Here is a 17,624-nt window from a genome sequence, read left to right on the forward strand (position 1 = left end):
TGAGGTCATTTAAGCACATCAAGCCCTAAACCTTAATAAGGCAATTCTACCAACAAGTAGTTTATCTTTCTTATACCTGGGTATCACAGATAGTCTATTCATGGCTGAAAAGAGAAGTAGGTCTGTGGTTACCCTCCTAACTCTGGAGCTCAGACTGTTTGACAGAGAGCTTCTGTCAAGTTGGGCAGCCATTCGGGATTCTTTTTGTGGTGACATAAATTCCTCCAGCTGCCCATATTTTCTGTACTTGTCTAGATGTTGCCTTTCCCTCTCTGAGCTTTATCATGAAACCATCTAGCTACGGTCTACATAGTCTGTCAGAACTGGCTTTCCCCCAGTAGCCCATATTCTATCAAAACCATCAGGCCCCCCAACCGCTGAAACAAACCAATTACAGTAAAATACTGAGCCATCAGTAGTATTTGTAAAGGAGATACAGTTTCATTTTTCCTATAGCTCATGGAAATGCATCTTACAAGCAGCTATTTTAGTCTTAATGACATAAAAGATCGGTATGGAAAAAATTACATGTGAGCATTTTTTTTTTTCTTTGCAGGTGACTGATGAGCTGTTGGAAAAAATAGCATCAAGAAGCCAGAATATTACTGAAATCAATATTTCTGATTGTCGCAATGTGTCTGATACAGGAGTATGCATATTAGCAATTAAATGTCCTGGGCTCCTAAGGTATACTGCCTACAGGTGTAAACAGCTTTCTGACACCTCTATTATTGCAGTTGCCTCTCAGTGTCCTCATCTTCAGAAAGTGCATGTGGGTAATCAAGACAGACTCACTGATGAAGGCCTGAAGCAGGTAACCATCCATTCCACAAATTCCTTCTGTAAACTTAGTATATTTCAGCTTAGCAAGTAAAAGAAGATATCCTTTCTTAGGATTGATGTAATTAAAATATCAAAAAATCTTCTGTTTTAAAAGTTGGTGTATGGAGAGTTTTTTTGGTGCAGTGAATACTATTCTCTAGATACTGCACATACTTCCTTTTTTCTTTTTAATACCCGGGGATTGAATGATTGCTTTTGTAGTTAAATCTGCAGTTTGACATCCTACACTTCACATCTGTGAAATTTTCCTGAGCTTGGTTGCAATTCAAAACCTGTGTTGAAGTAACTCTTTTTGCTTTATGAATGCTGAAGGTGACTAATATCTTTATTTGTTAGATGTGCAAGAAGGTTTCATCCACAAGAAAATGTTAAAGGAGCACTTATGAGTTAGGGTAAATCAAATAAATTGTTAAGCATAAAGGCATTGTTAGCTACCTGAACACACAGTAAATAACTAGGCTATTAGGTGCTGCTCTTAACTCCATTTTGTTGACCACAGTTAGCAACTTTATTTTGCCACATGTGTAATTAGAATCTTTTGTTTGCATATAGTGTTTCAAAGCCTGAAAAGAAAGATAATTTTCAATGGGGGGTGGAGAAGCAGAAAAACGCCTTTCCTCCCATCTCTTCATTTTAGTCAAATTCCATTGGTGTTTTTTTTTTCCCTTTGATTTCATTAATTGCAGCTCGGTTCAAAATGCAGGGAATTGAAAGACATACATTTTGGGCAGTGTTACAAGATCTCAGATGAAGGAATGATCATCATAGCTAAAGGCTGTCTGAAGCTGCAAAGAATATATATGCAAGAAAACAAATTAGTAAGTACATATCATGATTTTTTTTCTTCCCAAGGCATTTTGATTGTCAAAGCTTTCTCTTGCTCTTATCTTTTAAAAATTTTCTTTAGAATGGCTGCTTTTTGCACATGAATTGTTTAAAAATGTTCCTGGCTGTGAAAATTGCAATTCTACAGAGATAGCTCAGAAGGTGATGCAAAGTACAAGTTAAGCTAAATGTATTATCTTGTTTTTTAACACGGTATTTCAGGATTAATTGTTTGGGAACTTCATGGTTTGTACAGGAAAATATTTAGTTCATGTGGAATGTTTCTTTTGTTTCTACAAGTGCAGTAAAAAGTGCAAACAGCTGTAAGATTTTTGGAGCTTGGGTTCTTGATTACAAGTGATACACTCTGATAGTGTTTTCTTGAAATATATCACTTTGTCATCAGGATAGCCTGCCTGTGCTAGTAGAAGGAAGTTGTTGAGGAGTAATAAAACAATCTTGCTTCCTAATTCTAAGCAGTCTCTGAAATTATGGTTTCTAAAGTAGAAAGAGAGTGGCTTGTAAATGGTATAGCAGAACGGTGTCTTAGGATTTTTCTAAAATTTAATTTTGTTTAAAAATTTGTTTCTTACAGAAAAAAAGTGAAATATGCTTGCAGTTGAATTTTTAGCTGTGAGCTAACGTCATGGTTACAACCTTTGTGTGGAACAAATAAATTGTAAGAAAACAGCATACCTTGTATTCAAGAAACATTTGATAATTGGCTTCAAATTGAGATATGCTAATGCGCAAGATTGGTTTATATTAAAAAAAAAAAATCTGAAATCAACTAAGAAAGAAAAAGGCAGAAGTTACTTGTTTTGATCAGACTACAGAAAGTTGAAAAATAGAAGATAAAGACCTAAACTTAGATTTCTGTATAGTTTAAATGCAGAAAAAGGGCATGATCCTCCTCCTGTATTGAAACACAATCTTGAATACTGTCAGAGCTAGTCCTTCCAATACTTACCTTAATACATAAAACCTTTAAATACGACAAAGAAAAATAAATCATCTGAGATGTCTGGAAAGAAAAACCTCCTACTTCCATCTCTGGACAGAGAAACGTGGGTTAATTAAAATCATTTGAATTTGAAAGGAAGAGGAAACCTTCATGATTTGCATAATTGTATGTGAAAGATGGCTTAATTGTAATTAAGGATGCAGTAAGTTTAAATATCCACGTAAGTGCTTTATCATTGGGAAATATGAAGGCAAACTATTAACTTAGCATTCCTTGTAGACGCATCTTGGAATTCTCATCATTGAATTTTTTTACTATCTTTATAGTATGAAATGTAACCTAAGAAGTTGTTATTGCAGTTACTAGCACTTAAAGACTTTGTGGTTTTAATATCTGAATTGCCATCAAAGTTCCTGGTTGAAATGGAACTTAATAAGTACCTTAATGCTTTTTAAGGCAATTGTGAAATGTGCTCTTAATTTGGTTGCCTTCATTGTTGAAAACATAGCACTGATTTTTAATTGCAGAGAAGACAAAAATATTTGTTGTCAAATTAATAGGAAATTTATCTAAATTTTTTCTCTTCTGGTAATTTGTCTAGTGACTTACCAAAACCGAATTTTTGCCTGGTTTTTCATATATATACTTCCTTTTTTTCATATCTAATTGTACTTAAATTCCTGCCCATCCTTAATTTTTCAGTGGGAGGAAAAAGTCTTGGGGTAAACTTGGTATAGCTCTGTAAAATTAAAATTCAGCTCCATAAATCTTCATATGTACACATGAAATAAGTTTTGAAGCTGTTATGAACTCCAGGGTGTTTGTTGAATCCCTAGAATAAAATAACACTTGAACAATACTACTACATGACAAAGCTGAAGAAGCTGCTCTGCTTTCCCCTTGCTAGGGGCAAGAGGCTTTCAAGTCATGTTGCAGTGCAGTTTTGTGTGATGAACTAAGACAACTTTTAAGAAGTTCTCATGCAATTGTAAAGTAGAAACTTTTACATTCCAAAATAAGTAAAAAATACAGGAACTGTTTAGTTGTGGAATTACCTTAAAAGGGAGTAATGGTTGGCAAATGGTTTGTCAAATTCTGTGGGTTACTTTTCTCCCTTCTAAAAACTGTCCTTGGTGTTTGGTGTGGCACATAGTACTTCCTTCTCCTCTGGTGAAGAAGGTGGTTTGGGGAAATGGGTTTCTGTGTGTGTGTCTTTTCAAAATAAGTATTCATTCTCTGAAATCAAAATATTCTGTGTCAAGAAAAGTGTTCTTTATGTACAAGGGCTTCGTCTGTGTATTTAAAATCCATACATTGTCAGTATGCTAGGAAGAGGACTCATATTGTCCCTCCCCTTTTAAGCAACTGCTGTAGCATCCATGTAAATAATGTGAATAGTCTTGTGTTTTGTATTTTCTTGTTTATTCCTTTCTTAGAGGTGCTCAAAATTATGACTCTTACAGGCAATTTCTGTTAATTTCAAAATGTATAGTGCATTACAGATAGTACCTGATGGCTGAGTTTTCACATAGACTTGTCTCACACTAATGGGTTTTACACTTCAAAAATACATCTAGGCAGAGGCAACCATCAGCTAAATAATGCCTCTGTGAATGTTACTTTGTAGTGAAATGTGTGTGGATCAGGCAACACATGTGTTGCTTCATCTGTTGCTTAGTAACTCTGTTATCAGACTGCTGAGCAGAAACAGAGAAAGGAGAATTTATGTTCTGATTGTTGAGTATGCTAGTCATTTCACAGAAAAATAGACCCTTTCCTGTCTTTGAAGTGCTGATTATGTCATGGTAATAAGCAAAAGCTGCAATTAATAAATGGGACAAAGGATGTAGGAGGAAAAAGTTAATGTTGCATGGCGAACTCAACAACAGAAGGTTGTTATTATTTGCATGACTGTTTAGGATTTGTATCTCTTTGAAACATATTTATTTTTCCTCTGTCCTTTGAATGAAAGAATAATTATATGCTGAACCTCTTTTCTGAAGCATACTGGCCAAATTTGGAACCTAGTAAAAAGAAACAAACAAACAAACAAAAAAAACTTTGCAGGACTTAGGAAGTGTACCACTGTGTTGTCTTTCATGATCTGCCCCCAGCCAGTCTGATGCAATTGAATAATCTCACAAAATTTCAGTTCAAATGGAAGAACAGATTATAGCTCTGTCCAGACAAAACTGAAGAATTTCATGCTTTCTTGACTGAACTTATTTGGATTTTTTATTCTATGGTTGTGACTTATTTCGTGGTATGTTGTAACTTCTCTTTGCATCATCTGAATGTTCAACATGAATTAAGCTGGTGGAAGATGGACGGGTTAATTTCATTGTTATCTTTGTAGCAAATGCTGTTTTTTATCTTTCCACCCCACACAGAGAGTACATAGCTTGGGTGCAAAGTCAGAGAACTGCTCCACACTAACTTGTAGTACTCTCACTGAGACACAGAGCCAGGGATACTTAACCTGAATTGCTTTTATTGCCACCTTGCATAGCAGGATGGATTTTAAAGGTTGACTACAGTGCACCCAAACAGAAGGGTAATCTCCAGAAGCTTTTGCACAAGCTGTTTTCCTTATTTCAATTAGAGTAGATCTAAATTTGGGAGCTAACTGTAGAGCTGGAGAAAACCCTTCCCCACTTAACTAATTTTATTTAACACACTGTTTTCTTTTTAATTGCATTTCCTTAACTTGGTGACTTAATAGCTAAAATTATAATACAATGGTTGCTGAAACTTAAGAGGTGGTAGTTACGGGCGTGTATCTCCCTATTCTACCCAGTGTTTGCATTTTTTTATGGTGAACCAGATATGGACAATGAAGTGAGGTGGAGTTTTAGATACTGTGAGAGAATGACAACATTCCTGCCTCTACAGTTTGTTCCCACGCTTCATCTTCTCTTTTACAACCTCATTTAGGAGTGGATAGGCTACTGTAGTAGCTCCTGTGGCAGCACTTCTTCCTTTCCAGTAAAATCATGTTGTGAAGTAGATCCTTAGAGGCAAATAATTTGTTTGATTGTTCCCAAATACGTTAATTAAGACAGTTAGAATATAACTTGACCATGTTTCCATTTCTTAGACTCTTGATTCTTCAACTTCAAGATAACCAAGTTTTGGCCCAGTTGGCAATATGTTTGATATGTGATAACACTTTTTAAACACATATTCTACAGGTGGCTATTTAACAGTTTTTTAAGATGAGTATTCTGTAAGTGTTCTGCTTACCTTTGCAGTTTGCAGTAGATAAGGGTTAAAATTAAAGTTAGCTGTGATGCTATGTTTGATAGAAACTACAGTGCCTAAGATGTATGAATAATATGCTTAAGTTTCAGTAAAAATGAATTAAGATAAACTAAACAGAATATTACAGTTTTCTCACACAATTAAACAGTTAACATATGCCTTTAAAACATTGGTTAGAATCAACTTAGTATAAAATGCAAAGGAAAAAAATTAACTTAATTCTCATATTTTCTGAATAATCAGCATTGTGTAAGCTGTTAAATTTATTTTTGTCTTTTAATGATATTCCCCATCCCACTTATTTTTTTACTTTGGGAAGCATTTCCCTTCCTGCTTCCTGCTTGTCATCTACAAACACTTACTTTAGCATTGTACCTTGTGTCACAAACATTGAGAGGAGAGAGTATTGTGCTTTCAGTTTAGCCCAGGCAAATTATTTCAGGAAGAATATATTATAAGGCATATAAACTGAACAGTGTCAGATGTTTATAATGCATGGAAGTAACTTACTTTGTTTCAATGGTAACAAGTAAATGAAAGAAATTTTTGGGAAAAGTATTACTAAAGAATGTAATTTCCCTGTCCTTTCTCCATCCCCCACAATATATTCCATATGCTATTTCACATTTTACATACAGTTATGTATGTTTTACATACAAAACTGTTCTTCTACTTGAAGAAATTTCAGAAGAAGAATTGTGATCCCATGTTTCTTTAGGCATACTTTCTGTATGTAATATTTTTGAATTACTTTATTTCATTACCTGAGGTTTTGAAAAGAACTGTAGTTGTTCCAGACTTCTCCCTTCAATTACTGTTTTTGCAATTAAACCCCCGTGTTTAGAAGGACCCTGCTGCTGTATTTCTTTGCAGACACAGGTGCCTCCTCCTTCAGGTGTGACCTAGGTTTCCTGCAGCAGAATCTCAGACATCTGATTTATAAAAGTAATGGGTTTAACAGAGATACAGCATCAGGTCAGCGAAAGTTGGGTGCCTTCAAAGAGGGACCCAGAACAAAGAAAACTCCAGGCAATTATATCCTTATGACTTATGCCCCCACCTCTCACACACTCTTCTCATGCTTTGATCCAATGGTGATTTTTGGTTCATGGTCTTCTAGCACTTTTCTGATTTCTTCGTTCATGTCTACCACGCAGGCAGGCCTTTTATTTCTTGTCTCATTGTGCTCCAGCTTCTGCTGGCAACTCTAACCTTCTTGTTTTCTGTTTGGTTTTTTTTCTGATGCACCTGCTGACTGGCAGAGCATGGAAAGCTAAAAAGGCACTAGTCTTAATATAATGAACATTCCTAGCAACAACTGAAACATCACTGTGTTATCAATATTCTTTTCATACTAAAGCTAAAACACAGCACTGTACCAGTTCCTAGGAAGATGGCTAGGCAAATTAATTATTCCAGCTGAAAGCATATCTAGTCTAAGTTCACAGCTTCTGGCCTAAGGCTTCAGCAAATCCAGCTACTGATTCTAAACAAGCAACACACTAAATCACATGACTTTGTAGCTTCATGTAGCTTGTCCTACTTAGGACTTGTTTATGCTGAATAACTGCCATCTTTCAGTTACTATCTGCTTGCTAAAAGTGTATATACATATTCAGGAAGATGGTGGAATCATGGAATGGTTTGAGTTGGAGGGGACCTTAAGAGTTCTGGTCTCAACCCCACTACCACAACATCAGCAGGCCACGTGGCTCAAAGCCCCATGCAACCTGTCCCCTTCCAGGGATGGGACATTCCACAGCATCTCTGGATGACCTGTTCCCGTGCCTCACCACCCCCATAGTAAAGGATTCTGTACATACCGAGATGGATTTCTTTCTTGTGTAAACTGTATATCATAGCTTAGGGTAAAGATGTTCCATCTTCTGTCAAGTACTAAATTAGCGATTTCTAAAGCAAAATCTTTGTGCAAATGGCATGCTGATTGTATGGACTGGTAATGATAAAGTCCCTCTTATATTGTAGTTTCTCAAACACTTTGCATACACACCAGAACCACCTAATGTACCATGAAAGTAAGGTTCAGCACTTTAAAAATGCTCTTAACAGCCATAGGATGAGGTGTGGGAACTCATGCTTTTTTAAGAACTACATGACACATCTGTCTGGTAGTGAAAATGTTATGGAAAAGATTGTCTTTTGACAAGCTCTTCTGAAACATTTACTTTATTAACTTTTTTTAACAATGTAAAATGATTCTGTCAACTTCTTAGAAACCTAACTTACAGAACCTTATTTCTCAGATTTCAATCTTTGTGGTCTTTTTTTTGGGTCTTTTTTTGGGTCTTCTTTTTTTTTTTTTTTTTTTTGTTTGGTTTGGGTTTTTTTTGTTTGTTTTTTGTTTTTTTTTGTTTTTTTTTGTTTAGATCTGTTGCATTTTGACCTGGGTAGTTTCTATAATACTGTTCCTGCAGTGGAGTTTATGCCAAGTTTGATGTTAATAGAAGGGAAAAAGGCAAAGCTTGTGTACATATGCATAAATCAGCTACATGTATCTGCTGTGAAGGCGTTAGAACCACAGTGCAGGAGTCAGAATTTTATTTTCAGAATAACTTTCTGTAAGTACTGTATCTAAACACAGTGCAGTGTTTTCACCCTTAGGTGGCGGCATTGATTTTGCAGTGGTGATGAACTTCCAGCCTGCGATGTGGGTAATTTCCAAAGTGCCACAGATGAGTTCTGGATATTATGCTGGTTCCACAGAACCCGTGTTCCCTTCAGCTGCCAGGATTGCTGTCAGAATAATTCTTAAGTGTCTCAATGAGGTCAGCTGTATGGTTTCACCACTTTCTGCTTTTCTTTTTTTTCTTATTAGACAGTTACTGCATTTCCATGTTGTGAGTTTACTTGACATGTACGCTCTGTGTGTGTACACATTTAAAAGAAGCCAAGACCTGGAGCTGTAATCTGTATTGTTGCATTAATTATACTTTTTGACTCTTGACGGGTTACATGTGGTTGATTAATGGCTGCACCTACACTACTGTTTAAAACACTTCCAGATTTGATATTGTTAAAAAATAAGGCATTATACCACTAAAAGCATTTATTTGGGCTGTAATTTGTTATCACTTTTAATAAACATTCTATGTCTAAAAATGTGCAGTATGTATACTGAAGATTAATGCAATGATGAGTCATGGAATAAAAGAGTGGAAAAGTGGCCTATATAGTACTTTTTTTTACTTTTTGGGCTGCATGATAAGGTTTGTTTATTATTATTAAATATAATTATATTATTTATATTTATTATTATGTATTATAAACATTATATTCATTTCATACTTTAAGATGATGTATTTTGCATATCATTTTAGTAAAGATTAAATAAGTTCGTTTATACATTCAAGTAACATCTTTTTATGCCTGTGCATTAATGGCTGGCATGTTAATGTTGTATATCAAACTTAGGGCGAACTGTAACAAATAATGTTCTCACTGTTGAAGATTTTGGTATTGGAAGTCCAAATGGATGGAGGTAATGCAAAAATCCTAAATGCAATATACAAGCAAACTTCAGCAAGTTGTGAGTTTTAAATTTTGAGTTAGAATATAGGCATTTCTGTTTTTTGTTTTCTTTTGTATGTTTTTTGACTGCTCTTGTTGTTGAATAAGTTATTTGAGCTTTTAATTAAAAACTTGATCTCCAGGAATTGGTAGCCGGATGTGGAGCCCTTTCAGTTGTTTGAAATAACCATATTTATTTCTCCTTTGGGATCACTGGCATTACAGTACTTTAGTCATAAACCAAATTCCATGATACTAGAGTGAAAAATCCTTTTGCTAAAATATATGCTGTTAGATATTAAAATTTACTAAATGGATCTGAGATTTCTGTGGTTTGTTTTCTTGCTGGGTTTTTTTTGTTTAGTTGTTTTAATCTAGTGATATCTTGTGTTGAAGAGAGCACTGGCAAACTCCAGATGAATCACTTGTAGGTTCTTCATCTGTTAAGTTGGTATTTTGACTCTCGTTGTACTTTCTAAGAGCTTTCAGCCATTCACTAAGGATAGCAGTAAATCAAAACTAATAATGTTTCTCTCAGTGAACTGTGATGCGTACTGAAAGAGATCATAAGCATGACACCGTGAAGCAAATCTCTTAAAACTGTCAGTATCATTATTTTAAAATAGTGGCAATTTGCATCAATCAAAGATAATACAAATACATTTTTATTTGTGTACGACAGAGACAAGATTATGTAAAAGTAATGAATGACAGGCAGGCATCTTTGTTTATATAATTTCCTTCCAACGAATTCCAGTTGAACTTTATCTTTATGAAGCTAGAAGAATGAACTTGTCAAATTTCTGGAGCTGTGGGAAAACACGCTTGTTTCCCAAAGGACTTCACTGTAATAATAGGTCACAGTTTTTTGGTATGAGAGACCAGATCATTAGGATACAAGTTCGACAAATGTGTACATTTCCTCTTCTCATCTTTCTACAGCGACTGGTACCAGGGAGCACATATATAAATACACCTTCTATTTGGTACCTGGAGGTCCTCTTCCAGGTAGCTGTGTTCTCCAAAATGCTACATTATTGGTAGACAGTGTTACAGGCAAATTGAACAGGCAGGAGATCAATCTGCTGAAACCATCCTAAATACTGTCTTTTTTGAGTCAAGGTTAAATTATTTTAAGTTTTTAAACTGCAGCTTGAGTCCCCCCAGTGGGTAAATTTTTGCATTTATACTTGGATTTACCCTTAAATTGCAAGTGTATCAGCCATACACACTTTATGCACTTTCATCCTAGGAATTACAGCATTATTTATTTTAGAATTTGCTATGGCCTAACAACTGTCATTGTTTTTTTAATGCAGAATGATAATGTTCAAAACACGGTGTTTGTCTGAGCTTTACACATAGGTACTTTGCAGTTATTGTAGCTAATTTAGAGCTATGTGTAGCTTTGCGCCAGTATTTTTAAGAGTTCTTGTCTTAGTGTTCCTCCCCTTCCTTGATTTGTATAGCTGGATTTTTTTTTAAATTATTATTTTTCAGTAATAACTAATAAAAGTTCTAATGTATCTAGGCTTTCCCTAAAAATTTTCCATAAAAATGTGCTGGTGATCCCTCTCCTACCACTGTGGTAAAATCACAAGTATGTTTTAAGAGTATTTTCTACCTGAAACATCAAAATGTAAATTAGAAAAAAAAAAAAATCTAGATTACGAAATCATGAAAAATATCAAATATGATTGTAAAGTACTTATTTTTAAATATTTTTTCCTCTTATACATAGAGAAAAATAAATAAAAAACCTCCAAAGGCAAGGTTTTCATAATGTATTTTTATTTTCCTCATTCTGAAAAGAAAAAATAGACTGGATTTGTTAAATGGGTCAATGGGCCGACTTCATTGTGGGTGGGTGTGGACTGCTTCCAAGGGCTGCATTTTTGCTGTGATTATTGCATGTAGTGCTGCTGTTGGGGGCATGGTTGTACCTCTGCCATGGTCACCCTCATTAGCACACGAGCCCTTTGCCCAGAGGGTTTGTCAGTAGGCCTTGTGTGTCTGGAGATGTTACCCTGTTGGGGCTGTCTGTGGTTTTGTGCCAGAGGTACAGCTGCCAGGCTTTGCAGCAGCGTGTAGGTGTGACAAAAGAGGTGTTTGCTCCGCATAAAACGTCAACTTTGGAACACTCGTCATCTGCACAATTCTCTTTTACTGTATTTTTCAGTCTGTTCATGTTTGGAGTTTTTACTTTAGAGTTTTTTAAAAAATGCTTTTATAAAAGCACTTTTATAGTTTTCTTTAAAGTAGCCTTAAAGTTTTTTAGTTTTTTTTTTATTTTATTTTCTGTTTAAAATATGTGAAAATGAAAGTTGTTGGTTGCACTGAAATTACTGGATTGTTTTGGTGGGAGGGGGAGTGTTTGCTGTTGCACAGGTTCTTGGAAATAACAGGGGTTACTCATCTATGAGGAGAATACCTGCATTGTGTAACATGAGTGAGATTTGTGATTTTATTCCTGAAATTGGATGATTTCAGCTACTACATAAGGCTGTTTAAATGTATTGTAATATATTTGTTGTTTCAGAAAGATGGGAAGTTCTAGAATGAAATAGTGGTTGATACTCTCTGTGATTTTAGGCATTTCTGAAAATATCTTAATGGGGATCACTTAGATAGTTTATGCTTTGTAGGTTTCAGAACAGCTCTATCTTATATATTTTTTTTTCCTTCATTTTTACTGTCTCTTGCATCTCAGAATACCTTAGAAAATTTATTATTCGCATAGAGCTCATTCTTGAGCTAATATCCTGGGGTTTTATAAAATGCCTTTTAGCACTGTGCTATCTGGAAGATAGATCTGTTGCTCATAGACTACAATTTCTCCAGGTGTTGAAATATTTGCAACAAAATTTCAGGAAGTTTTGGATGAAAATGATCCAAATTTTAATGAGACAGAAATAGTATGTACGTCTTGTAGATGTTCTGTGCTTTTTTTGCTTTTTCTTTTTAGTCTTGCTTGGGAAAGGTGTTGCAAATAAACTATTAGGGAAGGATTGCTACAGCTGACCTTTTGTTTTTTCAGTTGTGATACTAGTCCTCCGTGAAATGATGTAAAACTGCGGTGCCTGTAGAGATAAGTGGTTGATGTTATTTTTTTTGCTGGGAGAAAAGCTTTATGGACAGTGAATTTTAAACTTGAATGGCACTACTTTCTTACTAATTCTATTGTACAAATGGGAAATTGGGAGGACAATCCTTTGGAGGAAGTAATTTTTTGTAAGGAACAATATCCTTGTGATTATATCTGGTAGGACTGTCACGTCCTGTGCATGCCACTACCTACCTCCTCTGTACGCTTTATTCTGTGGTGGGTAAAGTTATCTGGATATTCCAATCTTCTCTGAAGGTACTCCAGGCATTTCAGATACTGTGGCAGTGGCCTCATTGATGTTTTCATGCAGGTGACAGTTGGGCTGTGTTACAACATAAACTCAGGTAGATTATTGTTTTCCTTTCCTGTAAAGCGCTCTGTCCTGGGACTGAAAAGTATTATAGAAACAGGGGATATCCTGGATTTTCATGGTGAGATACTGCTGGCTTAGTTCATTGGCTTGTACTTTTACATGGCAGTAGTGATTCTTGGACTGTAGGAAGAGATCTAATATATCTGTGAATTGACACCCTCCCAAAATAAAAACTGGATGAGGTAATGCAAAAAGCTGTCATGCTAAGTTCTTTTTTTTTATTGCTAAGTTTGGCTTAGCTAGTAATTATTTCCTCTTATCTTATGAGGAAGATAATAGTGCAGTTTGTACATTAAAATAGGCATAAGTAGAATACTGAAACAAATACTTTAAGCTCCTGCTCTCAAACTACAAGTATTTGTAAGAGAAATTTCAAGTAATTCTAGTTAAGTATCTCCGGATGCCTATTTTGACAATTTTTGTCAAAATTTTAAGCTATTTACTTGGTAATGCATAGAAATGTGGTGTCCTAAATGTGGCACTAATTCAATCATATGCAATGTGTATGTATTTTTGTGTCTGCAGAACAATGTCTACTTGTCATTTAGCAATAGATTTTAAGTTTGAAGATGGACAAGGTGATAGAAGGTGATTAAAGATACCAAATGTACATTAAAAACAGTTGAAAACTTGGTGGTTTTAGCACTTTGGATTTGAAGAGTATCTCTCTGCAGATGGTTTGCATTTAGATGCTACTAGCTGTGCAAAAATTTTGTTGTGCAGTATGTATATAAATGCTCCCCCATTTTTAGCATGCTATTTGAAGGAGAAGAATTTAAATATTTCATTCTATTATATTATTTGGCTTGTGTTTTCAAATAATATTTGCAAGTAAAAATGTAATATTTTTGTCCAGCAGTTAAAAAAAATTAATACATTCTTTTTGAATTAAACATGCTTCATGTTTTTCTGTGTCTGATCTTTTTAGGAAATGCTGCTTTGAAAGAAGACAAACTTCAATACAGAATAAAAGACAATGGGCAGATTAAATGTTTAGATAGCTTGGTTTATGAATGCGTGCCTCAATAAATTGGTCTTTTAGTCTGGTAATTCTGTTTAAGATGTCATTCTTTCTGTTTCAAATCTGCCATGCATGAATTGGTGTGCTAGGTTTGTGTTTACTAGGATAGGCAACTTCTGCAATAGTCTCCATCAGAGGAGACTTCATTGCCTCTTCCATCTATTTAATTCTCCAGGCATATTTGTTCCTGACAGATTTGGCTATCTTAAAAGTAGTGTTCAATTAGTTTTATTTTTTCAGGTAACACTACTAATTATTTTCTTTGCTTAACATAGTAGGTAGAATATAGCTAGTTTTACTGGTTAACCTGTTCGTAATTGTATTCACTAGACATATGATTATGGCTTTCTTGATTTTTTTTCTTACTTCTTTTCTTGTATTGCAGAAAAGATAGGTTCCTGAATGTAAGGAGTAATTACTGATTTTGTACACCACAAAATCAACATTTTTGTAAAAACAGCTGTTGATTCTGAAAACAAATATTGTTGAAGAACTACCAATTAATTTCATATTGCTGTCACTGTAGTTTGTAGTTACCTGCATGAATGTAGCATTACAATTTCCATTTTCCTTGCATTTTCAGTTGCATATAGCTTTCCCTTGCTTTTAATTTTGGACAGAAATTCTTCTAGCTTGGGGAGTATGTGTGTCTTCCAGTCTTTTGTTTTGAGAAGTTTTCATTTTTCACAAAAAAATTAAGAAATCTCTATTAATATCTCATTATGAATCTGTAAAATTCATTTTTTTCTGTACCAGTTAAGAGAGGAAACCACAGCAGTATGACAGATGTGCTTTTGCTGTTTTGTTATCCTTTGAAAAATAGAGCTTGCCTGTGTTCAAACCCAGGTTTGAAGAGAAGCATTAGAAATTTCTGCATATATGTGTTGTCTGTTTCAGTGGGGTTCTGAGACCTCTCGTCCAGTTGACTAGGTTGAGCATGGTAGAATAAATTGGGATAGGTACGATGGAGTGCCCAAAGATAGATTTTAATGATCTCTGGTCCAAGGGCTGCATCCAAAGCCTCAGGGGGCATGGTTAACCTGGCAATACGTGGGGTTACCTGGGGGCAGGTATCCAATTATGGCTGCAGGACAGGGGCTTTGACCTTATAAGTCTAAGGTCCTGATCCAACGGAGAATTAGAACTAGAAATGAGTCCTGTTTTGGGATGACTCCATTAGCATTTCCCCAGTACCCCCCCTCCCAAGGCCTCAGGTTTATTCCCTCTGTGTCAGGAACCTGGTTCAAGCTATTATCTGTCCCAGCTGATTCAGTTCCCACAGTCATGCATGCTAAAGATAATTCATTTTGAGATGGATTACTCAGACGTGTGTAGAGCAATGTGAGATGACTTTGTACAGGATGAATATTTTCTGTTCAGTGTGTCAAAAGCATCAGTAGGACTACCTGGTACTTCTTTCCACTACATACTATGGTCTGCTCTAAATGTAGCATCAAATAAAAGCAGGCAATGGTGGTTTTGTATTGTTTTGTTGTGGTTTAGTTTTGCTCACCTATGCTTTGTTCCTTGGTGGTTTTATGAGAGGAACATGGGAAAATAAGGAAAGTGTGTAGCTTTTAACCGTTTTCAATCTTGCTGGAGAGGCTTTCCATCCCTGTAGTAAAATCAGTGGATGGCACTGATATTTTTTTTGGCAGCTTTAACCAATGTGCCTAGGTTTTGTCCTGGAAAAATAAAGTTCCTTGGTGGCAGGTTTTGAGTAGAGATTTTTCCCTTCTTTACATTTGAGGTTTGGGGGTTTTTATGGTCATTTGGAGAATATGGCTGGGGATTAAAGAAAGTGAGAATTCTGGAAAAGACTTGCAGCTGAAATCTGCAAGATGATTAAAAAAACCCTTGCTTTTCCATGTGTTCATGGAATTTGTCATGTGTTCTTTGATACTGAAAAAAGTCTTTGTAATGGGTGCTGTAAGCTTCACTCCTACTTTTTCCATGGTTGTCCCCTAAAGTTGAAGCTTGGCCTAATCAGAGGACAGACCAGTTCTAAGTGATGCTGCTTTCCAAATATATCCAGTCTTACAGCCCATTCTGGCTTTTTTTCTGCTGGAAAAAAGTGTGAATTGGCAGTCAGATATCCCCCAAACTCATATTTGCTTGCTTCTCCCCCCCCACCTCTCCTCCCCCTCCCCCCCATATCTGGGACATGTCTAAGGTATTGGTGCTATTAGTACTATTAGCATTATCTGAGTGAATGTAAGCCATTTTTATAATAGACGATTGGTAATTTGTGCTCCACATGATCTTGTCTTTAAAATAAAAGATTACTCAAGAGGTGAGTGTGGAATAGAAAGAATGGATTATGAACATCAGACTAATTTGGGAAAATTAATTCTTGAGCATATTCCCTGGTGTATAGGTTCCTCAAAAATAAAAGGAGGAGGGAGAAATCACATCTTAAGACATTGAGTCTGCTGATACGAATTATTAAAAATTGTTTTGGATTCATCTTTAGCAATGAATTCTCATACAACTGTACAGCACAATGTGAAAAAATTATTTCACTGCTGAGCTGGAATGCTTTTGCCATAGGTAGACTTAGGCCATATAGATTGCAGGTCGAAATTCTCACAGATATTTTCATGTTTTATTCTATGCTACCATTTTATAAGCATTTACCAGTGGATTCCAGTGGTAGAAAAATATCTTTAAAAAAGACAAATGTGTTTAACAGAGTAAAGACTAAGAAATGACTAGTAGACAGGTGGTCACTCAGTGATGGTGGGCTATTTATAAATTCGTGAACTTATCACTGAATTCCAGTGCCTTGGTGAAATCCAGTCCATTATATTTAACACTGTAATTTTCATAAACTTAAATGGAAGTCTTTTTCAGTCAATTTTGAAACGATTTCTGTGTTTTTATGAGCCTAAATCAGTACTTTTACTGTTTAGAGGTGAATTACACAGATGGAGAACTCTTAAATTGCTCACTATCCTGTAGCTGTTCTTTGTACAGCTCTTGAATTACTGTTGTGATTAAAAGTATTTTGGTATGCCATACGCATTTTGTTGCTTGTTTTCCTCCTAAACACTAACTTAATATTATGTAAATAATTTAAATATCAATTTAGAAAATATTTAGATTTAATGTTAGTTGGGGTAAATTATATGCATCTGTGTAAGGTGAAGACCTCTCCTATGTCAATTTTTTTTTTTTTAAAGGCACAGCACACCACATTATTTGTGAGTTACACAACTCACAAGTGCACAACTCATTGCCACTGTGTGAAGAGTTTTGATTTATAGAGACTGACAATTTAACTGTAATACTCTATTCCTATTATTAAGAATGTGTTTTTTCTGCCCACTGTGGACTGCTTCAGGGGATGGATGTGGTGTGAGGGCAGGAAAGGTGCACTTTTCCTCTACTTAATTACGGTGTATTTCAGGGGAACTATTTATTTGTTGCTATAATCAAAGTTAGTCTGTAGAATGGTTTTAAAGTCTATTATCATTTTAAAAACTGTCCCTGCTCTCCAGTCAAGCAAAGAAAAGCAGAATTCCAAAGCTTCAGATAAATTAAAAAATCAGACTCTTCTGTTGATAGAGAATTTTGGTTTAACAGTAGCAGCATTAAATGCTGACCTTAATTAAAAATAAAAAGAAAAACTATTATATTAAAAATGTTTTTTGTCTCCTCATAAAACTATATTTTTGTATAGCCATGTTTTTCCTTTACCATT

General features: G+C 35.3%; 1 protein-coding gene across 2 annotated transcripts in view; it reads left to right on the plus strand.

Moving 5' to 3' along the window:
• FBXL17 (F-box and leucine rich repeat protein 17) overlaps positions 1-17,624 on the plus strand; it is a 275,332-nt gene that overhangs the window by 16,539 nt on the left and 241,169 nt on the right. For both annotated transcript variants that reach the window (XM_058826053.1, XM_058826055.1), the window contains exons 3-4: positions 557-814; positions 1,530-1,661. In XM_058826053.1, the coding sequence (XP_058682036.1) occupies positions 557-814; positions 1,530-1,661 (390 nt within the window). The remainder of the gene's footprint in view (positions 1-556; positions 815-1,529; positions 1,662-17,624) is intronic.

The sequence above is a fragment of the Poecile atricapillus genome, chromosome Z (genome assembly GCF_030490865.1).
Source record: "Poecile atricapillus isolate bPoeAtr1 chromosome Z, bPoeAtr1.hap1, whole genome shotgun sequence".
Taxonomy (NCBI): Eukaryota; Metazoa; Chordata; class Aves; order Passeriformes; family Paridae; genus Poecile; species Poecile atricapillus.